At 52.8% G+C, this 25,365-nt stretch overlaps 3 protein-coding genes across 6 annotated transcripts; 1 reads left to right on the top strand and 2 right to left on the bottom strand.

Annotated features, from left to right (window-relative positions):
* Positions 1-578: 578 nt before the first annotated feature.
* On the bottom strand, positions 579-14,141 carry SPRED3 (sprouty related EVH1 domain containing 3). 4 transcript variants are annotated; one of them, XM_080646067.1, is made up of 6 exons: positions 14,100-14,141; positions 8,984-9,164; positions 7,472-7,640; positions 7,301-7,374; positions 4,809-4,955; positions 579-4,221 (listed from the first exon to the last, which is right to left on the bottom strand). In XM_080646067.1, the coding sequence occupies exons 2-6, from the start codon at positions 9,158-9,160 to the stop codon at positions 3,598-3,600; spliced, it is 1,191 nt and encodes a 396-aa protein (XP_080502193.1). In that variant the 5' UTR covers positions 9,161-9,164; positions 14,100-14,141; the 3' UTR covers positions 579-3,597. The 4 variants fall into 4 exon arrangements, with proteins under 4 accessions (XP_080502193.1, XP_080502195.1, XP_080502192.1 ...); XM_080646069.1 differs by having other exon boundaries at positions 9,077-9,164; positions 14,100-14,138; XM_080646066.1 differs by lacking the exon at positions 14,100-14,141 and adding an exon at positions 10,684-12,407.
* GGN (gametogenetin) lies at positions 12,293-16,229 on the top strand. Its single transcript, XM_080646071.1, has 2 exons — positions 12,293-14,273; positions 15,362-16,229. The coding sequence occupies exons 1-2, from the start codon at positions 12,412-12,414 to the stop codon at positions 15,477-15,479; spliced, it is 1,980 nt and encodes a 659-aa protein (XP_080502197.1). The 5' UTR covers positions 12,293-12,411; the 3' UTR covers positions 15,480-16,229.
* Positions 16,230-16,369: 140 nt separating this feature from the next.
* On the bottom strand, positions 16,370-22,700 carry PSMD8 (proteasome 26S subunit, non-ATPase 8). The gene is made up of 7 exons (XM_080646070.1): positions 22,304-22,700; positions 21,264-21,336; positions 21,047-21,149; positions 19,729-19,894; positions 18,767-18,867; positions 17,288-17,399; positions 16,370-16,601 (listed from the first exon to the last, which is right to left on the bottom strand). The coding sequence occupies exons 1-7, from the start codon at positions 22,472-22,474 to the stop codon at positions 16,464-16,466; spliced, it is 864 nt and encodes a 287-aa protein (XP_080502196.1). The 5' UTR covers positions 22,475-22,700; the 3' UTR covers positions 16,370-16,463.
* Positions 22,701-25,365: the final 2,665 nt, after the last annotated feature.

Genomic DNA, 25,365 nt, shown 5'->3' with positions numbered 1-25,365 from the left:
AAAATTGCCCGAGCCAAACCCCATATCTAAATTTGTGTACTCTACCTTCAAAAACACTTCTCCCCATCTCCATTGCTCTCACCCTGGTCCTCTGCACCATTGGCTCCCCAGGACCATCACATCAGCCTCCTCCTTACCTCCCTTCCCAGTGTCTGTTCCCCAGAGGCAGCCAGAGGGAACCTGTGAACACCTAAGTCAGGTCACAACCCCCACCCCCCCATGTTTGGAACCTTCCTATAGCTCCCTCTCACCCAGGGTGAACACCAAAGTCTTTGCAATGGCTTGCAAGTCCCCACAAATCTGCCCTCATCTCCTAAGTAACCTCCTCCTTGCTTTCTCCCCTCCAGATACTCCAGCTCCCTTAATGTCCCTGACTTGCCAGACATGCTTCTCCCGCAGGGCCTTCCACTGACCCTTCTTTCACTCGCAGGGCTCCTCTTCCAGAAGACACCCACAGAACTCCCTCAGGGCTCTATTCCAATGCTCAACAGTGAGGCCCAACCCGATTACCCTGGCTAAAACTGACTTTATCCCTCATCTCCACGTTTTCCCCACAGAACGTATCATTTCTTACATGTCATTTATTTGTGTCATTCCCTATAAAGTTCATAAGCAGCGTGTGGGAAATTTTTGTGTTCTGTTCACTGCTTTCTCTCCAGAGCCTAAAACAGGACTTGGCATATAATGGGTGTTCAATAAATGCATTTGGTGGAATGTATAAACTCAGCTAAGCGTCTGCTTGCGACTAAAGGATACGGAGAAGAGAACTGGGTAGGAGACTGGTTTGACAGTTCAGGAAGGTGAGTGGATGGGGCACGTCAATGCAAATAAAAACACAGGCTAAGACTTTGTCGAAGACATTTCTTGGAGTGAATATCTCATGCCCCCTCCTCCAATGACAAGGCTGGGTCTTTGGCTCCCTCACCACTTCAGTAAGAATATTGAGGTCACAGACTGGCTTGGAATCAAGATCAGGAAATTAAATGTCAGGGTGCCTCCCCTAAATCTGGGGGCCAAGTGTCCAATCTGAGGGGCAAGCAGCTGGGAAATTAGGCCTGGGGCTCCAGGGTGTGAGGTCTTCCTGGCTCCCAAGATCAGCCCTCCATGCACCCAATTTTGGGGTGATGAAGAGAATTCATGGATCAGAGGTGGGTATCATCAGGGCACAGGACTGGGAGACCTTGACAAGGTGGTGTGGGGGAACTTTCTCCCAGCCCCCACCACTTCATTTGCAGATCCCACAGCACCTTACAGCATTCTGGTCCCCTGTCCCACCCCTCCCCAAAACGAGGTAGGTTAAGAATGGAGCTTTCCCCTGCCCATCACAGTAGGGAGGAGACTGGAGGTACAGAGAGGGGGGTGGGGACCCAGGGTGCCCCAGCCCCAGTCCCTCTGTCTCAGCTCTGGTGGGTCTAACAGTGATGAGAGCTGGGCAGAGTGGGGATGAGAGGGACACCCCCTTTTTTTCTTACCCATCCCAGAGTCTGGTTGGGAGAGCTGAATCTCACAGGTTCAGATGTAAGAAATAGTTAATCATTTAAAGGAAGTGACAAAGCTCTATCTCTCTAGCCCCCCTGACCTAGTCCTTGAACCTTGCCACCCAAGTCTAGGTATTGAAGAAAGGTAAGTGCACGTTTCCAGATGCTTGGGACCAGATGAAGGCCCCAAGCCCATATACTGATTTAAGATGGTGTTGCTCCAAGACCTTGATCCCCTCATCCCTATTCAGGCCATCAGATTTGAGGGACCCTGAAGTCCCATTCCACTCATGGGAAAGAAACTCTGACATCCCCTTTCCCCTGAACAGGAGTCTCAGGGGGCCATGAAACAGGCTTTCAAACTTTCTGAAGCAACCCTCAACTCTGAGATGTAAGAGAAGGGGTTGAGATGTAAGAGAAGGGGTTAATGTAGCGTGAAACATTAAAAGCTTGGACTAGGACCAGGACTCAAGATTGGGCTTGGGAAAGAACCTGGAAGGCTGGAGAGAGTATGTGTGTACACCAGCAGAGCCATAGCTGGCCCCAAAGGCGCCTTTGTGCAACTTAGAAAAAGGCACACCTTCCTCTGAGAGAAGTGTGGTGTGAATTCCAGCCCACTCACCACCTTAGCCAGGTGCCTTTGGTTAGTGAATAGCCTGCACAATCATCTATGGAAATGTTGAGAGTGGTGGAACTCAGTGGTCCTAGAATCCAAAAAAGTAAGCTCACAATGGTGGTTTTGCCCCCTCTAGGGTAAAGAGATAGTTATGTGGTATTCTGGGAACATGCGGGGGGTGAGGGGGGGCGGGGGAAGAGAATGACTCTGGAACTAGAATTCCAGAGTTCCATAGTCTGGGATCTTGGGGATCTCAAGGACCTATGGATAGCAGAATTCAAAGGGCAGCATATCACAGGGAATATCAGACTAGAGAGGTTTGAATTCAAAGAAATCAGATCTGAGTGTGCTGGGGTCCTGGGGCAACTCAAATCTCACTCTGGTATGAAGGGACCAAGGTCTCAGGTCTGGGATAATCCCAATGCTGTGTAGGCTTGAGCCCTGAATTTGAAAGGTCAGTGGCACCTTGGGGTCTTGGATCCAGTGCTCCTAAAGCACCTTGGGGTCACTCTAGGCTGGGGACCAAGGGGACAAAGGTCAGGGTTGTCATGAACACCCCATCCTCTGGGAGCCGGGCTTCCAGCCTTTAGAGGATTGGGGAATCTGTAGGTACAAAGAAGCCAAAGATTCCAGGACATTCTGGGGCTTGAAATCTAAGTCCAAGAGGGCTATCTGAGGATATGGTACCAGTGTCTTGGGTCCTGAGGTGTTGGTGGCCTTCAGTCCTAATCTGAAAGTACTAGGCACCTCAGCGTCCTATATATGAGATTCAAAGCTCCTGGAAACATTGGCTGGGGAGGTTGGGTGGGGGGGATGTCTGCAGCTGTCTTTGATCTCTGGCTCCCAGAGTATCTTGGAATCTGATGTCTGGATTGGGGGACGGGGGGAAGAGGTGAGGCTATGAGGTGGGTCTCCCAAGCCATTTTAGTCAGAGAACATCTATTTGAGCATATCCTCGAACCCAGGGCATCTTAAGAGGGCTTGGTGTCTTAGGGGTCCTAGGGCTAGAACACCTCAGATATGGGTGCCCCAGGTTTTAGATGAGTATTCAGGAACCATTTGGGGTGATTCTGGGTCCTGTGATCTCAAGATCTGGGAGTAATTGTATACAGGCAGGGTCAGGTATTCGAAACTCCTGACTCGTTCTGGGGCTGTAATCGGCGGGTTCAGTCAGGGTTCAGGGCCCTGCCTCTGTCAGGGACCTGTGTGCCCTGAAGTGTAGCGCCTGGGGATGACTGGAGTCGCCTCAGTCTAGGTCATGGGGGGAGGGGCACAGCAGGATGAGGATGCCAGAACTCAGGATGCCTGGGACCCCTTAGGCAGACAGCTCAATGAAGCTGGGCCTGGGATCCCTCAATCCTAGATTTGGAATCCAGGTTCCAGGTCTGGGGTCTCTCAATCTAAACTCGAGCTTCAAGTTCCAGGTATGCCTAAGTTTAGATTTGGGTTCCAAACGGAGCCCGGGGGTCCTGGACCCTCAATTTTGAGTCCACCAGGCCATCCTCACCGCACGGCCTCCTCGTGGCGACCTCCGCAGCCCGCGCAGCCACATCGTGCTGCAACCCAGTGGCAGGCGCGCAGGGGCGCATAGCAGCAGAGGCAGGGCACCGCCAGGGAGAGTGCGGCCAGCGCGGCCCAGCGTGCAGCAGGGCGTGGGTGGCCCGGCTCGCAGGCACACGGGTCTGAGAAGTCGCCTTCGGCATCCGACAGGCAGTGGTAGAGCAAGCTCTCTGCGCACCACAGGCAGCTGAGACGGCGCACCAGTAGGTGACCCGGGTCCGGGGCCTCCGCACAGCGGCCACCACGCCCATCTGCTCTGCGGCGGAAGAGCGCGCGGCAGTGCACGCAGCGTGCAGCCTCCTCCGCCTCCAGGGAGGCCTTGGCTGGTCCGGGAGGTCCAGCCTCTGGGAGGGGGGCAGGTAGGGCGGCTGGGGGCCCCAAGGCTGCACCTCTCAACGCGCCAGTCTTGGCAAAGCGAACAACGCAGGTAGACAGGGTCAGGGGCGAGGGCAGCCCGGTGCGCCTGTAATCCTCATAACCGCGGCTGCCCCAGCCCAGCCCTCCTGCCCCGGCCAGGGGCTCTGAGGGCTCCGGAAATCCTGTGAACGGTAGGAGCGGAGGATAGCTCTGTGGGATGAAGAGACGGAGAACCCATTAGTGGGGTTTGTGATTCCTGACATCCCATCACAATCACAATCCAGCCTAGTCTCAGAAAACCCGAGAATTCAAAGACCTCGCCACAGGCTTCATTCATCCGAGGATCCTGTCCTGGGACGCTGTGGCCTGAGTCCAGCAGTCTTCCAAACCCCTAGCCCACTCCCCTCGCAGGGTCAGAGGAAATCTAGGGACAGACAGAAGAATCCAGGCACCAAGCCCACAACTTAAGGGCCCAGTAGTCCAGGCTCCCGTCCTGTGCACTCTCAAAATCCAAGAGCAACCCCCTAATACTAGAAGAATTCATTGCCCAAGTCGTCCACCAAACCCCTCTGGAATTCAGAACTAATTTCCAGGAGCGCAGGAGACGCTGGAAACCCTCACCCAACCCTCCAAGGATCCCAGACTTCCAAATTCCACCCTATCCCACCCTGAACTCCGGTCAACCACCCCGAGTGTTCGTGGTCTCTTCCCCCTCTGCAGCCTCAGTTCCTGCCCACTTCGGGACTCCCGCGCCCCATGAGGTGCCCCAGACTTCTGCTGGGGATTGAAGGGCGCACCTGAGCGGAGGAGCATCGGTGCTGGTGGGGCATGGCTGGCCCGAAGCTGGAAGCTGACTCCTCGGTGACCTGGGGGGCCGCTGCAGTGGTGGTGGGAGGGGTCTCCTGGCGGCTGTGACTGGAGGAGGAGTCGCTGTCCACGTGGGACTGGGGGAGATTGGCAGCCTCAGAGCCAGATAGGCACAACCCAGCTGATGCCCTCACATAGACCCCCTCCCCTCCAGCGAGGGCTCTGTGGCCAGCCAGGCCTGGGTTCAAACCACCCCACTCCCTCTCTGACTAGCTGTGTGGCCTCCAGCAAATGAGCAAATCTCTTTGAGCCTCAGTTTCTTCCTCTGTAAAATTAGGGTTATAATAGTGTCTATTCTTAAGGCTGTGGTTAGGTGCCACTGTAAAGGGCATAACACATGCCTGACGTTCAGGAAGAGCTAGAAATGGTTATCGTTATTGTTATTTACCCCCGCCCCCTCCCCCCCTCCCCCGCTTGGGGAGTGATATTGCTCAGCTCACGAATCTACATAACATCAAATCATCTTTCTCCCTCCTCAGAAGCCTTCTCCCTTGGCCAGCCAGCTGCCTTCCTGCCTCATGCTCACCACCACACCTTTATTGGGGCAGTTTCACCCACCTAGAATTCCTTCTTTTCCACCCAGACCAAGCTCTATCCTTTACAAGCTGAAACATCACTTCTTGGACCCTCAGTTTCCTTTCTGTAACTTGGGAATCATTCCTATGTCATCTGTTTACTATCTTCAGTAGCCATTCATTGAACACCCACGACATGCCAGGCTCACATAGGCTCTTGTAGGGATGTGAGATGAAGCATGGAAGGGATGCCATCTTTCCTGAGTAAGCGCTCAATAATCAAGAACTGTCTATGTGGTTTTTGTAGACACACCTGAATCTCCCACTACACTGGGAGTTCCCCTGGTCTGCCCAGAGAACCAGTTTTGTGTGTGTGTGTGTGTGTGTGTGTGTTTTTAAAATATATTTTTATTGATTTCAGAGAGGAAGGGAGAGAGAGATAGAAACATCAATGATGAGAATCATTGATCAGCTGCCTCCTGCATGTCCCCTGCTGGGGATCAAGCCCGCAACCCTGGCCTGTGCCCTTGACCAGAATCGAACCCAGGATCCTTCAGTCCACAGGCCGATGCCTTATCCGCTGAGCCAAACCGGCGAGGGCCAGAGAACCAGTTTTGTTCCTCAGTGTTCTCAAGCAACTCCAACTGTTCCCAGCAAGTGCCAAATCACATTGGACATTCTGGGCATTTATTGATTCAATAAATTTATTTGACACATCTTTACTGCACACTTACTGTATCTCCACCAGGCCCTGTTTTAAGCCTTGGAGATGCTGCAAGAAAGCAACAAAAGATCCTTGCCCTCCAGGAGCTGACATTCTAGCATGGGAGAATGACAGTAAATTAAAAGATAAGAAAATTGTCTATTGGGAAAGAAAATAAGTACAATATTTTAGAAGCTGGGGAAAAATTAGAACAGAATAAGGAACATTAAGATATTGCAATTTAACAGGTTCCTCAGGGAGGGCCTCAGTGAGAAGGTGATGTGTGTAAAGCCCTGAAAAATATAAGGAAATAAGCCATGTAGAAATTTAGGAAAGAGTGTCCCAAGACAGATGGACCAGCCAGTGCAAAGGCCCTGAGACAGAAATGTGCCTACCCTTTTGGAGTAACAGGCAATCAGTGTGGCTGAAGCAGAGTGAGGAAGAGGGAGAAAAAGAGGGGGCCAGATGGTGTGGGATTTTATATACCACTGTAAGGACTTTGTCCTTTACCCTGAGTGAGATGGAGCCCTGGGGAGGGTTCTGACTGGGGGATGGCAATAATCTGACTTAGATATCAATAGGGTCCCTCTGGTTGTGTTCAGGAAGAGGTTTTGGCGGGGGGGGGGGGGTGTGAAGGCGTTGACAATGAGAAGCTGGTGGGATGGTCTAGTTGGGAGATGCGGTTGGGCAGTTACCAGATTGGAGGCAGAGTCTGATCATTTTGAAAGTGAAGCCAATATTTGCCGATGGAGAGGCATAAAAAAGGAGAGGAGTCGAGGTTGACTTCAAGGTTTGTATCCTGAGACACTAAAAGGATGGACTTGTCATTAATTTGCTCATACATTTACTTTTAATATTTATTCATTTTATAGTTTATCTTTTTTAAAAGAAAATCTGCCTTTCCACATTAGAAGAGAAGCTCCATGAGGAAAAGGACTTGGTTTTGTTCAGTGATGTATCCCCAGTGCCTAAAACACTGCTAATTAAAGATGCTCAATAAATACCCTTGAATGAATGTGTGAATATGTTCTATCATGATAGAACAGAAACTAGAATAACTGGGATAGAATTGACCTGATAGTTTGGGCCCAAATTTCTGTCCCTAGCTTGTGGCATGATGCCTGATACACAATAGGTGCTCAATAATGGTTGTAGAACAGAAATAAACCCTGCCCTTCCAGCAGAGCTGGTCCTGGAAACTCACCGTCAGAGGGCAGGGGGTCTCTGCAGTGTCCTGGGAAGGGGAGGAGGAGGAAGAGGAGGAGGGAGTGAGTGAGCCTGGGACAGGGAGAGAAGCAGAGAATGAGTTCCATGTACCCCAGCTTCTCCCACCCCTCCACCCCAGCCCCCAGTGCCCACCACCTGTACCACTCACCTTGACCCAGTGCCGCCAGTGCTGCCAGCAGGCTCCTCTGGAACTCATCAGCTTCTGCAGGACTCTGAAATGTTAGCCCAAACTTGCAGTCACCCAAGCTCCAGTGATGGAAGATGGGGTTCACCTTGTTGTAAACCAAGCCTGGCCTCAGCGTACACTCCAAGGTGGTCTGAGGGCAGGAGGAGCAGGTCAGACACCTCCATCCAGCCATGCGTAGGACTTCTCCTCCACCCCCAGCCTCTCTGCATACTCCTAAACCTCATTTCTCTATCCTAGGTGTAACCCCCTGAACCCTGACCAACATCACTCCCCAATTTTATTGAGCAGACTTCTGATACTCCAATATTTCCTCTAAACCCCCTGATCCCTTTTTCCAATATCCCCCCTCTGATATCCCAATAGGAATCCCAAATCTTATTAAATGCCTCAAAAAACTAATTAGTCCACTTCTGATAATCAAATATCCCTCCTTCTGACTCAATAGTATTCCCCAAACTTTATTAAACTCCTCAGAATATTACTGCTAATCCCCTCTCAACACCCCAATAATCTCCCAAAACACTACCCCCCAAATTCTTATCAAACTCCCACAGATTCCTCAACACATGCTGGTCAACACCCTAGATCAGTGGTTCTCAACCTTTCTAATGCCGCGACCCTTTAATACAGTTCCTCATGTTGTGGTGACCCCCAACCATAAAATTATTTTCGTTGCTACTTTATAACTGTAATTTTGCTATTGTTATGAATCGTAATGTAAATATCTGTGTTTTCTGATGGTCTTACGCGACCCTGCTAGCGGCTCTTAACCTGTGGACCACTGCCCTAGATAATCCCTTATATCCTTGCCCAACATCATTATATTCCTTCACACCATTTCAAATCCCCATGCATTGTTCCTTCTGACCCCTCCCCTGAAATGCAACCCTTCCCCCAAGCCTTTTCAAACCATCCAGATCTTTCTACTACACCCCCAACTGAAACTTTAACACTTTTCTTCCCTATTGTGCCAGACAGCCCAGAATATGCCTGCTGAACTCAAATATAGGGTTGTAAGCCCTATTTGACATTTCCAGATAGTCCCCCACCAAATGCCTCCAGGTGTTTAGGGCAGATAGGGGCCAAGAGTGTAGGGCACTGAGGTGAGGACTCTGGACAAGATGGAGCAGTGAGAGGTTCTAAGCAGAGGAGGGATGTGATCTGAGTGATGTGTTAGCAGAGCCCCTGTGGTACACACTGAGGTGTGGGAGGGAGCAGGACAAGGAGAGCAGTGAGGAGGCTGCTATGATAGTCCATCAGGCGATGGCAGTGGACAAGACCTGCCGAATACTCCAAATGTTCTCGAAACTCCCAACTTTTATCCATAGGACAGAAAGCCACTTCCAAACTCCATCCCACACTCAGGTTTGATTCCCAGGCTTGGAGATGACCTGATTTCACCTCTGCACTCCCAGGCCCATTTCCCTATTTTCCCAGGCCCCCACCCTAGTCCCGTGCCCCAGGGTGGCTCACTTTCTGGTCCCGGAGTCGCTCCCCGTGGATGACGTAGTGCCCCTGGCGGGCCCCCCCCTCGGGCCTGGCCCCTTGGACCCGACATAAGCTCACCTGGCTGAGGCCCCCGCCCCCCACAGGCAGCCAGCCCCCACTGGAGTCATCTCGGGCCATCACCACAGCTCGGACCCGAACCATGTACCTGGAGGTGGGGGGACAGGAACAACATGGTCAGTGAACTCCAATCCTGTTCTCACATTTGATGTCTCACGAACCCTTCATTTCCCCTCTTCATTTCTCACATCTGGATCCATTGCAACTTTCACCTTTGATACTCAGTTTACCTTCCATTTCCACCTTCTTCAAGTACCCACCTTCTCTCCCTACCCCCTTCTTCCAGCATGGCTTCTTTCTTTCTCATGCCATCTCTTTTCTCCCATCCCTACCTTCTCCATATCTACCTTTTCTTTCCATACCCCTTTTCTCCCTCTCCCCATCTTTCCCATCCGAACCCCCACAGCCTTGGGTTTCCACTTCCCTCCCCCCTCCTGCTCATACCCATCAACCCCATCTCCTCCCTTCTCTCCTCTCCTACTCATACCCACAGCCCCACCCATCCTTCCCCCTCACAGCTGGGTGCCTGCGCATACATATTTTCTTAGAGTCCATCAAGTCAGCTCCAATCCCCCCTTCACTGCCTCTGCACCCTGCCGCTCAGGCCACTGGGCTCTCCCCGTCCCCCCGCCCCCCCACTCCGCCTTCCCGCATTTATGAATGAGACCGGATGCAGAGTTCACTGAGTCACCCAGCAACGGGAGATGGTCAGGGAGAGAACCAGAAATGACCAGAAAGAGGCCAACAGGGAGATGGAGGCAGAGGAAGCCAGAAACCGGCTACGGAGACACATCCAGAGAGCATTTCATTCACAAAAACAAAACAAAACAAAACAAAAAAGCCTGCACCCTCCGGCCCCAGCCGCGGGAAGGCGAAGGGGAGAAATTGGCGGGGGAAGGGGGGTGGGAGTTGATCCCTCCTTCTCCCCGCCCCAGCATCCTTCAAAACCATCTTACCCCGCCCCCCAGCTCAGGAGACCTAGCCCTCTGCCCCAGTATTCGGGCCGCCGTCCAGCCCCTCACTACCACCTAGTGCAGGGACCCTGGCGCCCCAGACTTAGGGACCCATGCAACGAACTTTGGCCCTTTCCCCCACTAGCAGGCTACCGGTTTCCCCGGCCCTTCAATAGGGGAAGGGGCGGCCGCAGAGCCGCCAGCGCCCCCAGCCCCCTTTTCTCAATGGGATGGGATTTTGTGAATGAGCAGTCACGTGACACTGCTTCCTTTGTCCGCCCGCCTCCCCGGACAACAGGTGAAGCAGAGAAAAAGGGCAGGGGTCCCCTGCAGGGCCTCGCTTCGAAGGGACGCCGGGATTTCTGGGTGCTCTATGCTCTCCACACATCTGTTTCCCGGGAGGAGTGGTCCCCACAGCTTCTCAATGGTGGGGGTCCTGTACAGAATTTTATGAATGGAGCATCCTCGGAGGAAGTCCAGGCCCCCCAAATGGAGACTGCTACCCCAAATGGCTGCCGCGTAGTTTAGGAGCCCCCACCCCCTTGTTCTTCCAGCCGGGATCTGGGGACGGCCCGGTGGGCAGGAGGCGAAACGCGGTGCAGGTCGTCCCCACACCAGGACAGCCCTAGCCCCCTCACCCTCCTCGGCACCTGCCTGGGAGGCTCCGGCCGGGCTCCGAGCGGCGGTGACGTGGCCTCCTCCTCCTTCTTTTCGCTCCGGCTCCCTCGCTTGCTCCGGCGGCGCTAGAGACGGGCTCCGGGAGCCGGGGCGAGGGGGGAGGAAGGGGGAGCTTGGAAGATGGGAAGGGGGAGGGGGAGGCTTGGGGTGGTGTAAACGCGAGGCGGGAGTACTTGCCCGCTGGGTCCTAGAGCCCGGCACCAGCTCCAGGGAACAGCCCCCAGCCCCCATTTTCTCAGGATCCAGAAAGGATACCCTACTTTCCCACCCATGAGCGCCTAAGGATGTGGGGAAGGGGTCCGGGACATGGCCTGGTCTCAGCGTTCTAAAGAGGCGAGGGTTTACGCTTTGGGTACTAGACGGAAGGGGCTAAGTGCCTGCCGGGTTCGAAAGGCGTGGGGCGAGAAGGGAGCATTCACTAGGGGGCGAGGTCTGAGGGCCCGGAAAAGGAGAGACAGGACGCCCAAGGCGCAGACAAGTTAGTACGTCATGGAGAAGGGCCGGTCCATGGTGGATGGGCCCTCTGGGCTGGCGATGGACAGAGAGGGTCTTGGGAGTTTAGGAGTAAATTGTTTTGGGGAAGGGGCGCTTGAGAGACCCAAGTGAGGAGCTACGTGGCAGTGTTCCTAATGGGCGGGCCTTAGGGAGAGGGACTAATGGGAGGACGGGGTAAAGGGGAGGGGCTAAGGAGAACGTTCTAAAGGGGTGGGGCTTAGAACTCCGAGGCCTAGGAGTAGGGAAGAAGACCCCCGAGTATTTCCAAGGGAGATCCAGGTTCGTAAGAGGCCAGTTTCAAGCTGTCTAACAGGAGGGCGTGGCCTCGAGCCAGGGGGCGGGGCCTAGATCTCGGGGTCCGCCCTAGCTGTCTCGCCCACTTGCCTTCACCCGCATCCCCGTTCTTTTCGGTTATTTTCTTCTACGGCCGTTCCCCGCCCTGCCCTGGGCCCAGGGGGCCGTGGTGTGAACTTTGGTGGGCAGGAGAAATCGGTGAGTGGCAACCTCTGGGCGGAGGAGCCAAGGGCGGAACTTGGAGGAAGGGGTGGGGCCTGAGTGTTGAGGCCTGCGGTAGAACCCGAGCAGGAAGGAGTTTAGGAGTGAGGCCTGAAGCTCTGCCGCTGCTTGGATAGAAGGCAGGCCCCAAATGATCGACATAGAGATAGAGAGAAAGATCAGAGGATTAGAGGTGAGGACTGAGGGCTGAGCATTACTAGAACACCTGGAATTTGTTAGGTGGAGGCGGGGCCAGACCTGAGTAGGTGTTGAGGAGGCCCTATTTCCTGACAATTGGGGGCGGGACTAGAGTGGGGGTGAGGTTACAGTGCAGGGAGAGAAGTTTGAACTTGTAGACCTTATAGGCTACTGAGCACAACCATCATGAATGATGTGGCCTGAGAGAGAAAAACGGGCAAGACCTGTGTCTTGGAGCCTGAAGACCTAGGAGGTGGCCAAAGTGTAGGGATGTGATCTGAGGGACCAGCCAAGGCATTAGGGATAGAACCTCATTAAACTAAGGATGGAGCCTGTGTGTTAAAGCAGCTGTATGAGGCCATGGGGAAGAAGGCGTGAGCGTCGGGAGTCAGGGAACACGAATGCGAGACTGGTGCCTCAGTGGACCAAGTACAGCCAGTTTCGTCGGGCCCCCACAGACCTGGCAGACTGACTGGTACAAGTTTTTCTGACCACAGTCTCCGACCTCCGTCAGAAATGGGGAACGTGCAGTCGGAGCCGTCCGCCGGCGGGGGCTCCCGAAAAGAGCAGGCCTCGGACCGCTCTTCCGACTCCCGCCGGACATCCTTGGCGGAGCCCGAGGTGACCCCCTCCTCCCCTGCCATACGCCTGGCTCGCGGGCTGGGCGTCTGGTTCCCCAGCAGCTCAGCGCCCCAGGGACTCCTGGTACCCCCGGAGCCCCAGGCCTCACCCTCGCCCCTGCCCCTGCCCTTAGAACTGCCCTCGCCAGTGATGCCCCCTTCAGAGGAGACGGCTGCGGCCGCGGTCTCCACATCCCCACCCCCCGTGGGGACCCTGTTGCCCACGCCGTCTAAGTGGCGAAAACCCACGGGCACTCCGGTGCCTCGGATCCGTGGTCTACTGGAAGCAAGCCATCGCGGCCAGGGCGACCCTCCGAGCCTCCGCCCACTACCGCCGCCGCCGCCGCCACCGCCGCCTCTGCCACGAACCGAAGAGGACTCCGACCCAGTCCCGAGGGCCCCATCCCTGACTCCCCCATCCTTGGAGCCGCGAAAGCCGTCACCACCGCCGCCTTCCGACCAGCAGACCTCGGACCACAAAATAAGTCCTGCTCTGGCCACACTTGCCGCAACCCCCATAGAAAACCAGGTCCCTCGCAGCAGCGAGCGCCAGGCAGCCGGCAGGGCCGGCGGAGGAGCTCCTGCCCAAGCAGGCGAGGGTGAAATGGCCCGGCCTGTGGCCTCCGAGTCCGGCCTGAGTCTGCTGTGTAAAGTCACCTTCAAGTCGGGGCCTTCTTTGCCCCCAGCGGCAGCATCGAGTTCCTTAGTCGCCAAAGTCTCGCTAGGGGGCAGCGGAGGCAGGGGACTCTTCTCCACTGCCTCGGGCGCCATCTCTTATGCCGAGGTCCTGAAGCAAGGGCCCCTGGCTCCTGGGGCCGCTCGCTCCCCTGGAGAGGTCCCTCGGGTGACCCAGGAAGCAGAGGGCGGTAATGGAGACGGCGAGGGTTGTTCTGGACCCCCCTCCGTGCCTGCGTCCCACGCCCGGGCCCTTCCGCCACCACCCTACACCACCTTCCCAGGCTCGAAGCCCAAATTTGACTGGGTGAGCCCTCCCGATGGCCCTGAACGCCACTTCCGCTTCAACGGGGCAGGCGGAGGCATCGGGGCCCCCAGGCGGCGCACAGCCGCGTTCTCAGGTCCCTGGGGCTCCTTGCCGCCTCCGCCAGGGCAGACGCACCCAGCTCCCAGGCCCCGGAGGCCCGCACCCGCTTTGCTTGCACCGCCTATGTTCATCTTCCCAGCGCCCACCAATGGAGAGCCGGTGCGCCCCAGGCCTCCCGGCCAACTGGAGTTGCTACCGCCCACGCCACCACCCACGCCGCCTCTGGCGCCGCAGCCCATACCACAGCCACCAGTTCTCCAGCCAACGCCACTGTTCGCAGCACTCCCACCAAACCCAGGCTCAGGCCACTTGGAGTCAGCCCAGGCTACCGCCCCGCCCCTCGCCTTGGCTGCAGACCAGGCCCCATCCCCATCCCCATCCCCAGTTCCAGCTCCCACTAAGGCCGAACCATCACCACCTGCGCCCATGCCCGCGCCCATCAAAACCCGCACACGCAGAAACAAGGGCCCGCGCGCAGCCCGGGGCGCGACCCGTGAGGATGGTGCACCTGGAGAGGGTCCTCGTGAAAGGACTGCAGTTACCATGACTGACGGAGGTGGTGGAGGTGGTGGTGGCGGAGCTCCTCCAGCGGCGACGGCTAACACTGCTGCCCGACGCCACTGGCCACCCTTCCAGGTGCTTAATTCTTGCCCCTGCAAGTGTTACTGCCGCCACCAGCCACGCCATCGCCGCCTGCCACGCAACGTGTCTGCCTGGTGAGGAGAGGTAGGGGGTTAGGGAGGGAAAGTGGGGAGTTAGGGAGAGGAGGGCATACCCCTTTTAAGTCCCAAACCCAACTTTCTTGGGTAGAGTCCCACTAAGCACTTTTGCTCATGACCCCAGGTTACCCTTGACCTTTTCCTTGGCTGCAACTCAAACCCAACTGGGCTCCAAGGAACACGTTGGCCCAGCCTTTTGGTATCCAGCCCTTCAAGCTGACTCCTGGCCCTGTTGTTACTTTTGTTGCTCTCTGGAGCCACCAGGGAGGGAAGCTGGTCCTAGCTGACAGTCTTCTCAGCCTTGACACTGTCCCTGAGAGTACCAAGAGGGGCCATGTTCCAAGCCCTTCAGGGACAGGAGGGGAAATGACTATCTTCTGGAACCAAACGGATATAAATGCAGGACTCCAAAGGAAGTCCCTGGTCTAGCCCTCAGACTGCCACTCCTCCCTCTAGCCTCTGGCAACTTCTAACTCTGGGACCCAAGTTTTTGACTGCCAGCGGGCACTGATGTTCCAGTCTTAGTGCTGCAGAGACTACTCCTGAGTCTTCAGATCCAGGGGAGACACTATCATCTAATTACCCCGACATTGAATTTCAGGATCGGTCACCCTGGCTCCTGAGAATCCTGAATCACTAGGACAGTGGTCGGCAAACTGCAGCTCGCGAGCCACATGCGGCTCTTTGGCCCCTTGAGTTTTTAGCAAAGGCCAGCTTAGGAGTACCCTAATTAAGGTAATAACAATGTACCTACCTATATAGTTTAAGTTTAAAAAATTTGGCTCTCAAAAGAAATTTCAATCGTTGTACTGTTGATATTTGGCTCTGTTGACTGAGTTTGCCGACCACTGCACTAGGAGACCCTCTGCCCTGGACCCCTTGGAGTTCAGCTAGGGAGAGTGGGGGATGTCACACTCACCAAATCTCAGGCCCCTTTCCTATTTAGTTTAACTGCATATAGCCCTGCCCTAGACTGCCTATAGTATATTCAGACATGGTCCCTCATGTAGATGGAGAAAGTGAAGCCTAGAAGGGGTAAAGGCCTCACCACCAGCCAGGCCCTGCTGAATCTACTTTCATCCTAGGCTGAGCACGCCCACCAACCACCTGAGCGAGCCATCCTGGGTTGCCACCATCAAGTTGGCCGGCTCCCTGGTAGCCGGGCTGGAGCACTTCGACTTGCAGGCCACCCATTCCAACTGAGTGTAGTCTGTTCAATGGCCTCTACCTTCCCCTCCTTGACAATAAAATAACCAACAACCAGATGCCTAGCTGCCTGTTCAAGTCACCTACTAAAGGTTGAAGGAGTGGGGTTGGGGCATGGCAGAAGTCTCCATGCAGGCACCACATCCTAGAAATAGGTTGGACCCAGAGCAACAGTAATGGAAGTTCCATTCATCCACCATCCAGACTGATGGGGCCCATGGTGAAATGGTCTCATTCCCCATAATACCATCAGTTCCATTTCTGAGCTGATCTCGTGCCAAACTCAAGGGTTCAGCACAAATCACTCTGGAAAGCAGGAGTGGACATTCCTATTTTACAGCTGGGGAAACTGACTCTGGAAGGCTTGAAAATGCCACCTATAGCCCAGCTAGACTTGGACTCAGCCTTAAACACCTCAAGAATTTCAAGGCAGGAAACATAGGCTGGGGGTGTAGGAGTTTGTAAGTCCCAGCATTGGCTCAGGAAGGTCAGGAACCAAGACAAGCCCATGCCAGGGCCCATGCCTTTTGTTCCAAGAGGTCTCAAAGTGGTATCCCACACAAGGGTTCCATTTCACATTATTATTGAAAAAACTGGTTTAATTCATTGCAAACTTACTTTAAAAATTGCGATACTTCATCCCCTTCACTAAAAAAACTGGTACCTTAGCCTGGCCCTCCTGTGCCCACAGCTAGGTACAACAGTTCCTCTACCCAAGGCCTGTGCTCCTCCAGGCCACACTGCCACCAGACCCTGCAGTGGGCATTTGTTTTGATACCCTCTGCAAAGGCCACTGGACAAAGACTGACCCTGAGGGCCCTCAAACTTCCATGTTTTTCAGAGACAAGGACTTGTCTCCCTACCATTCCACCTAGGGAGACAAGGACTTAGGAGAATGTCCATTCAGCTTTATTAGAGGAAACCCTGCAATGCAACTGCTTTCAATAATGTAAGCTCTGCCCCACTCAGTGCCTGCTGGGCTCAGACGATCATTTCCAGCTGCCGGGCATACTCGATGACCTGTTTGGCCAGCTCCGTGGAGGGGATGGTGGTATCTTCTGGTTTCTGCTGTTGGCTGGCAAAGCTGTAGTAGTTGTTGAGGCCCAGGACCCACCCTCGCTGCAGAAAGGGAGGGATGAGAGATGGGTGGGGTGATCACATAGGCTCCCTCCCCACCCCATAGAGCCAGCACTTACCCACGTAGGCCCTGGCTTGCTTTACTAACCATAATCTACCCGCACAACTCTAGGCAAGTAACTTCACCTCTCTGTGCCTCAGTTTCTCCATGTTTGAGACTAGGACCCTAATCACACTCCTCTTCTAAACTGCTATGAGAATTCAATCAACACTTGTGAAGTGCTGAGAATAGTGTTTGGCCCACTAAATATCAACCGTTACCACCACTCAGGTCAATTTCACCTCTTCTAGCCAGGGTCACTGCATCCCATGTACCAGCATGTCCAGGGGCACTGCTCCTGCACAAATACCCCAAACCAAATGAAGCAAAGTTGTGTGGGGAAAAGCGACAACCTCCAAGGAATTCTGTTAAGGACAACAGCTAACATGTACGGAGTTTTCACCTCCACCTTGTGCCAGATGCTATGCTAAGCTCATCCCACATGTTAAATTCTAGCCTCATTCTACAGATAGGGAAACTGAAGTTCAGAGAAGTTTGGTGACTTGCCTGAGGATACACACCTGAATTTTTAAACCTTGGGCAGTCTTGCTCCAGGTCCCTCCAGGCCACCCTCATAGCTATTAGTAAGTGCACCCCTTGGCCCCATGACCCCTTGCACCCCAGCCACCTTTTTGGCATAGTCTGTCATCTTTTTGGGTGTGTTGAAGAAGAGGATCCGGGTGGCCTCAGTAAAGAGGATTTTCTCGTAGGCCTTCTCGATGCATCCAGCAATCTCATCTCTGGGGGAAGATGAGGTTCTCGCTATTGAACACAAACAGCACTCCAGGCTCTGTCCTCCCTGATCTGACATGGGTAAGTTCTGACCCTTCAATTCAGTACCGACTACTGGGATATGTTTGTTACCTGTCCTGTTTAACCAATGGAGGCTCAGGGAGAGAGGGAGAAGCTTGACCAGCTTGCAAAGCTAGGGCCACACTCAGGTCTCTCTGACTTCCTGGCCCAAACTCTGAATTCCACTCCCAGCCACAAGGACTTCGGGCTATCTGAAAGTCAGCCTGGGATTCCCATGTAGGGGGTCTTTTCACATAGCACCACACCCCTTACAAGGGTGCTGCACTCCATTTCTAGATCCAATCCTGAGGGGGTTCCTTGTACCCTTGCCAAGAGGTATCATGATCAACAATGAGTAGAAAAACTACAAGGCATGGAGTCACTGAAACAGGAGAAGGGATTAGCTTGGGGGAGTTGGGTGGGGATGACAGGGAGGGTGCATCTGTTCTGAAGTATTTTATTTCTTAGGCCAAGCAGTATATGGACACTCACTTTTGACTCCTTTAATTTTGGAGTCAAAATATTTCATAATTAAAAATAACCCAAATCCACAAAACTGCCATCCTCACTCCTTCACCACCTCTCTGGGCTTGGCTTTGCCACCCGAGGAATGGAAACCCTCTCAATCTGATACTCTGCCACCACCTGGGCACTCTTTTACTTCTCAAAGGACTTGTAAATGTCATGCCCACCTTCCTTCCTCTGTGATGTCACTTGTGCACAGAGCAACCCCCGAAGGGTTAGTGGGTTTAAGGGCCCCATTTTAAAGAAGTGGAAACTAAAGGTTTTATAGTTTAGGTCAGTGGTCGGCAAACTCATTAGTCAACAGAGCCAAATATCAACAGTACAACGACTGAAATTTCTTTTGAGAGCCAAATTTTTAAAACTTAAACTTCTTCTAATGCCACTTCTTTAAAATAGACTCGCCCAGGCCGTGGTATTTTGTGGAAGAGCCACACTCAAGGGGCCAAAGAGCCGCATGTGGCTCGCGAGCCGCAGTTTGCCGACCACTGGTTTAGGTGATCTGAGGTGAGGTCACAGGACTCTTGGAACACTCCTAAGAAAGGCAGCACGGTCCCTGTTTGCTGAGCACTGTCTGGGTGCTAAATCAATGCTCTGGGTCTGGAATGCATAGGCACACTGGTAAAACAGCCCAGAGCGAGATGAGGACTGTTTTCCACAATCTCATGACCAGTTCCAGTGCACAGAAAAAGAAAACTGATGTGCCCAGTCTCCCCAGAGCATAAGTGGCCAGAATGGGATTCAGTTAAGGGCTGTCTGACTCCAGATTCCAAGGCCCTGGTTCCCCATGAACCTGATAGTGTCAAGCAGGATGTCGATGAAGAAGGTGTAACTCTCCGCAGGGATGTTGCCTTTGGCCAGGAACACCTTGTTGTAGCTGCCCTCCATTAGGTACTGCAGAGACCGAGGGTGGGGAAGATGAGAAGATGAGGTAGAAACAGCATAGTGGCCTACCCTCTGAGGCTTCACCATACTCCCAGTGCTACCATAAGCCCCACTCTGCTAGAACACCCATTCCCCATGCAGAATGGGCACCTGCTCTACCAGAAAGGCCTCCCTGGTTTACTTCCATACACCTCCCCGCCCGCCTCCCGCCACACACACACACACCCAGCCTGCCCTGGGCTGGTATGTACTAATATCATCTATTATCCAATCACAGGAGGAGACAGAGCTGGATGTAGGGCAAGCCCATTCCTCCTTTGCCCAAGCTGAGCTGCCTGCCTTAACTGTCCTCTCTCCCAGCCTCTCCCCACAGCCAAATCCTCCCATGAGACCTCAGCTCTAGGAACTACTTCCTAACCTTGGGTACTAAGGCTCTTCCCTCACCCTGCTGACCTTGTTCTAGAAACACTGTCTTCTTTGCTACCCCTCAGCCAGGCAACCAGGCATGTTTCTGCCTTGGGACCTTTGGCAGGTCCAGGCTACCTGGACCACTGTTCCCCTAGATGTCCATATGATTGGGTTCTTTACTCCTCTCTTTTTTCAAATTTCACCTTTTCAGCAAGATCTTCCCTGACCACCCTTATGTCATGCTCCCAAGATCAGGGATTTTATTTGTTTTGTTCACTGTATAGTCTGAAAACCAACCACAGTGCCTGGCACATAGCTGGTGCTCAATATTTGTTAGACAAATGAGTCCATGGGCTGAAAGATGGGTGAACCCTATCCACTCCTCCAGGAAACCCTCCCTAATGTCTGTCCTTGCACCACCCTCCTTAGCCAGGCCCTTCCTTTCCCTTTCTCCAGACTCACCTGCTCAAGGGACACAGGATGCTTGATGTATACATTGGTCTGAATGTCCTTGGCAGGCAGCCGCTCCAACTCCGTGTGGAACTCAGCCACCCGGTTCTGAGACAGCAGGAAGAGGAGGTTAAGGCCCAAGAGCTGGTGCATGTACGCTGATTCAGGGAGCTGTTCCCTGTGAACCAGGGTGAGGGAACCAAGGTAAGAACTTAGGTACCTACTGTGTCTCCCACTCCAGGTTCCAGGGACTACCTATGACTGTCTCATGCTGTCCCCTCGGAGAGGTATTGAGCCCTGGGTTCTCAGATGAAAATGATGTCCAGAGAGGTAAAAGAAGTCACAAATCATATGGGCCCAAGTGAGTGACCTCACTTCAGTAAAGTGACTCAGCCTCAATTTCCCCAACTGTAAAATGGGTATTACTACAGTACTCATACCACAAGAAGAGGGTTAAATGAAGAAGGGTTAAGTGAATTAAATGATTTAACCTAGATAAAGTGATTAGAACAGTACCTAGCCCAAATAAGTATTGTACAAGTATTAGTTATGATTATGATATTAGGAATCATAGCCTTTATTTTAAGAGGGGAAGTGAGGCTTAGGGAGGTAAGGTCATTTGCCTAAGACCACATAATTGGGAATTGAAAAAATCAGTTTCAAACTCTGGTTTGTCTGACTTTTGATGTCAAATTCTTAATCATTAATCCATGCAGGCACCACTGAGCTATAAAACCATTGTTTTATATTCAACACATATCCACTGAATCCATGCCCTGGGCCTGGCCCCATGCTAGGCAAAGTTGGGACACAGCAGTGACCAATACCCCTCTGCCTTTAGGAGGCTCACAGTCCAGCAGGAGAGACAGGCCTGGGATAGGAGAAGCACAGGCACAGGGGTCAGAGCTAGGATGGGGCAGCTAGGAAGAGTGCTGATACTGCATTGGAGACCACAGGAAAGAACAAGGCCTGGAGCCTGAGGGTTATGGAGAGCCATGATAGGTTCTAAGCAGGGCATCAGCATGGTCCAAGTTTGGTGTCACAAAGATCCTACTGGCTGCCATGGGGTGGGGGTCGGTGGTGGAGGAATGATCCAAGGGGTTAAGGCTGGGGCCAGGGCATATGAAAGGTAATGGTGGCTACACTGGGGAGTGGAAATGTAGTGTGGGAATATGGAGGGGGAGACAGAATGGAGGCCAACAGAGACTCAGGGCCTCAAGGCCAACCTCCTGAGCCTGCAGTCTCTGGGTATGAAGCTCTGCAGAGAGGAAGTTCCCAAGCTAGAGCACCAGGGATCAATGAGCTGCCATCAGGCAGAGTCCATACTCACTTGTAATCGAAGTAGTAACATTTGAGCTGGGCCATGTAGCGCTCGAAGGAGGGGATGTCCTTGCGTAGGATACTCCACTGGGCCCCAATCTCCAGTATATCACCTGTGGGTGACAGGGCAGGCTCTCAGTTGAATGAGTCCCTCTCCTGGCCACCACAATACTATTCCTGCCACGACCCCCAACACATTACCCCCCACCAACTCCAGTGACACTCACGGGCCAGAATGAGCTGCTGTTTGGTCAGTTTGGTCCCTGTGGTTGGCAGGAAGTTGAGCTCCAGCAGAACCAGCTGACAAGAAAGAATGGAAAGGGAAAAAGGAAGGAAAGAAGATGGGAATTCAAGTAATGGTTACTTACCTTTTCTAGGCCTTGGTTTCCCAATCTAGAAAATGTAACTCATCATCATTGCTTACTCATAAGGTTGTTATGAGCATTAAAGGAGTCAGTCCTCATAAATCCTGAGTGCTCATTCAGGATTGCCTCATGTTACAATTAGTAATAGCCCTACTGGGGAATCAGGAGACAAAATCCATGCTTGGCCCAATGGAATCAAAGTGGTGGTGGGGGAGAGGGAGGAGGAGGGGAACACTAGCACCTTCAGTTCTTGCAGACCTTTCCCATACTCTGTTGGGTTGAGCCCAGCTTACTCCCCCAACCCCAATCCACACTAGCGAGGGAGGGAGGGATGCTAACCTCCCGGTACAGTCCAGCCCACACCTCACTTCTTATCTGACAACACCCCCTCTCAAACTTGGTCCAACTCACAGTATTTCTACTTTCCCAAAAACATTTGGTCTGAAGTACCATAAACCCCACTCTAGTCCTCTACTATAAGACATTTTTTTTTGTAGGTTTAGTCCAGCCTTCACAACTTGGCTGGCCTCCCACTCCCTACAGATGCATCCCTAACCCCACCCCAGTATCTCAGAACCAAACTTGGTCTGGTCTAGACTACACAGCCCATTACCTCAGCCTTCTTTCATCACCCTATCCAGTCCTCATTTCCCATTTGGTCTTATCCAGAACACGCCGCCTGAAAAACCCCGTCCTGCCACACCAGCCAGTCAGGCCTCCAAGCACCCAAACTTTGCCCTCTCACTGGGTTGTGCCCAAACCACTCTCTATCACCCCTCCAAGTCCGCACTTTGGCTGTTCCGAATCCTTCACACTATTTGATCCCAGACGTGGTCCGGTTAACCCCGCGTCCGGAAACTCGGCTCGGTCTAGAACCTCGTAGCGCCCCCGGCCACCCCTACCTTGAGACGGCCCAGCTCTTCCCCACACTTGCTGAGGTTGGGGCTTTTACGGTTCCACTCGCCCTTGAGCTGCTCGTACATGCCGGCCGCGGCCTGCAGGACCGCGCTCGAGGCCGCCGAAGGCCCCGAGTTAGAGGAGCCCAACCCGGCATTCAACGCTGCAGCCGCCATCTTCCGTGATGCGGCAAACCGCCGGCGCGAATTACGACAGCGACGCCAGGCGACCTCACCCAGCGGAAGTGGGGCCGAGAGGTGGAGCCCAAACTGGGGGAGGGACTACGACTGCGCGCCTCCGCCCCGAGGTGCCTTCGGAGCCCGGCCCTCAATGAGTACGTCGCTCAGAGCTGCGTCTGCTGTCTCTCAAGATGGTGACCGGAAGTCGCCTCCTGCCCTAACTGAAAATGGCTGTGGTCGCAACGCTTTCACACTTCCCATAATCAATATGGCTGTCCTGGCTTCAGCCTGGGCTTTCAGGACGCTACGTTTCTATCTTGGAAACTCCAACTTCATGGCAGCTTCTCGAAGCCAGGAGGTGGCAATGGTGGAGCCATTTGGAAAGCTGTGTTATTCTATTCATTTTACAAACGGGCTTTAAGAGCCTGCCATCATCTTCCAAGAGACTTAACAGCTGAGATTTGAACCTCAGCCTTTCTCTCTAGTCTCTCAGTGCATCCTTCCACATTTCTCCAAATTTTTGCAAATATGCACAAACTTTACAAAAAGCATCCAGTCTTACGGCTTTAAATGGCTCATATATGTGGAAGATTCCCAACTTTTTTCCCTACTCCCAATTCCTCCATATGTATCACACCTGCATATTCAACATTTCCACTTTTTCTCAAACCCAACTCTCTTGTCACTGAAACAGGAATTTTAGGGGAATATAGGCAGGTTTAGGGAATTTTTAGAATTGGGGTCCATGGAAAAATACAGGACTACAGACTGGGAAAAGGTATATTTCTATTTTTTAAAAAAATATATTTTATTGATTTTTTACAGAGAGAAAGGGAAAGGGATAGTTAGAAACATCGATGAGAGAGAAACATCGATCAGCTGCCTCCTGCACAGTCCCAACTGGGGATGTGCCTGCAACCAAGGTACATGCCCTTGACCGGAATTGAACCTGGGACCCTTCAGTCTGCAGGCTGACACTCTATCCACTGAGCCAAACTGGTTAGGGCGAAAAGGTATATTTCCATAACACAAGGAAGCCAGGAGCAGTTACATTTCTATAAGACAAGGGAACTGGAAATAGCCAAAAAGATCTCTACAAAATAAAGAAGGAAGAATAAAGCCCAGAGGGAATAGGACAATGAGGAAGGAGGGCCTCAGAAGTCACTATAGTAACCAATTCGAAAGGGAATATTGACCATTCAGAGGGGCTATCAGGGCACAGGAACTGCAGCCTTTATAAACCATGGAAACAGGAAGACAGGTGGGACCCTTCCCCTCTCCCCATGCAGGAGTCCATTCTGTGGGACTCTTTCCCTCTCCCCACTCGGGAGTCTGTACTTATTCTTCAATAAATCTCCACCTTTGCTGTATGTACTACCCTCTGTCCGTGGATTCGTTCTTTAACTCCACTGGACAAAGAATCCAGGATCTAGTCCAAAAATTCCGTTTCATCACCATCACTTAGAATATGAACTCCATGAGAGCAGGGATATTTATCAATTTTCTTTATAGCTGCAAAAAGACAGATAGGCTCAGTTAAGGTAAAGGTTGACCTTGTCAATGAAGATACTGTTAGAAATAAGGCGAGCCCCCCAAGTCAGAGGTCCTGGTAGAACACAAAACATACTCAGGAGCCAGGCAGCAAGGCAAACATCTTTACTTCTATGTAGAAGGGTGCGCACACATGGTCTGGAAGCACATGCACACCAAGCAGGTGGGCTGCTGGGGTTTATAATCCCTGATGAACATGACCTGTCCTTTGCTCTTGATTGGAGCTCAGGCACACAGTCTTTCACAATTGGCTAATTCAAAGGGAGGGGTTGGCCTTTGCTGTTTCAAGATGGTGGCTCCCAGGGGAGCTGCAAGCCATGTGGCCAACATGGCGGCTGTGCAGTCCAAAATGGCAGCTGTCTAAACTGTTCTTTGACAGAAAAGATGATTTGTTTATTCACACAATACTAGCCTTGGATGTAACTACCCACCATAACTGCTTTTAGTTAAAGTTTAATATCAGACCATCCTTTGTGGTTACTTTAGGTCTCTCAGTTGGCATAGGTAAACACCTAAACTGCTGCCTCGCACAACAATTTCAAAACTACACCTAAAAGACAAAACGGACATCATCCAGAACCACAGGGAAGCTGGCTGAGTGGAAATTCTACAACTAGAAGGAAAGAGAAAAGCATATTGAGACTCAGAGGAGCTGCAGGAGGCTGAGGTAGGGAGACGCGAGCGCGGAGAGGACTGGCGGCTGAGTGTGCGGCTGGCTTTCTCAAGTGGTAGGGAGACAGAAGCCCCTGACTGTGCTGAACTCCAGTTCTGGGCAAGACTCTGGGAACCCAGACTCATTCGGGGAGAAACTGGACTGTCTGGCAGCGGGCAAAACTTGAGGGCAGCTTTCTCTCAGAGGTGATTGCAGTGATTACTGAGGGACACTGAGGGCAGGGCTGATGGGAAGCCAAGGCTGTCTGCTCTGCCCTGAGACTCCACCCCATCCAAGTGGAGCACAAAGGCTTTTGCAATTTTGCAAGTCTTATCTTATAAGGGTGTCTCCAGCACAGAAGTTCTCCCAGCGTAGACACAGCTGAACCTCACAGCCAATTGGCCTGGAGGTCAATTCCTCCCAGTGATGCCAACAACAATCAAGACTTAACTACAACAAGACTGTGCACACAATCCACAAAGGGGTGCACCAAGAGTGTCCACCTCAACTAACTGGGGAGGCTGAGCCACTGGGCCCTATAGGACACCTAGCACACAAAGCTACTCTACCAACTCAGGGAAGCAACGAAAATGCGGAGACAAAGAAACAGATCACAAATGAAAGAAATGGAGGAAAGCAAACGACTGGATATAGAGTTCAAAACCACGGTTATAAGGTTTTTCAA

This window comes from Plecotus auritus (assembly GCF_963455305.1).
Source record: "Plecotus auritus genome assembly, chromosome: 10".
NCBI classification, from domain to species: domain Eukaryota; kingdom Metazoa; phylum Chordata; class Mammalia; order Chiroptera; family Vespertilionidae; genus Plecotus; species Plecotus auritus.
This window is presented reverse-complemented; position numbering and strand designations above follow the sequence as displayed.

What these genes read in the sequence shown, in the direction of transcription:
- SPRED3 (XM_080646067.1), bottom strand. Translation starts at nt 9,160, where the DNA reads ATGGTTCGGGTCCGAGCTGTGGTGATGGCCCGAGATGACTCCAGTGGG. An exon ending in AGACCCCCTGCCCTCTGACG is followed by an intron (nt 4,956 to 7,300) that starts GTGAGTTTCCAG and finishes AATCTCCCCCAG; the next exon opens with TCCCACGTGGACAGCGACTC. An exon ending in ACCGATGCTCCTCCGCTCAG is followed by an intron (nt 4,222 to 4,808) that starts GTGCGCCCTTCA and finishes TTCATCCCACAG; the next exon opens with AGCTATCCTCCGCTCCTACC.
- GGN (XM_080646071.1), top strand. Translation starts at nt 12,412, where the DNA reads ATGGGGAACGTGCAGTCGGAGCCGTCCGCCGGCGGGGGCTCCCGAAAA. An exon ending in CCACGCAACGTGTCTGCCTG is followed by an intron (nt 14,274 to 15,361) that starts GTGAGGAGAGGT and finishes CTTTCATCCTAG; the next exon opens with GCTGAGCACGCCCACCAACC.
- PSMD8 (XM_080646070.1), bottom strand. Translation starts at nt 22,474, where the DNA reads ATGGCGGCTGCAGCGTTGAATGCCGGGTTGGGCTCCTCTAACTCGGGG. An exon ending in ATCCTGCTTGACACTATCAG is followed by an intron (nt 17,400 to 18,766) that starts GTTCATGGGGAA and finishes ATCTTCCCCCAG; the next exon opens with AGATGAGATTGCTGGATGCA. An exon ending in TGACAGACTATGCCAAAAAG is followed by an intron (nt 16,602 to 17,287) that starts GTGGCTGGGGTG and finishes CCCTTTCTGCAG; the next exon opens with CGAGGGTGGGTCCTGGGCCT.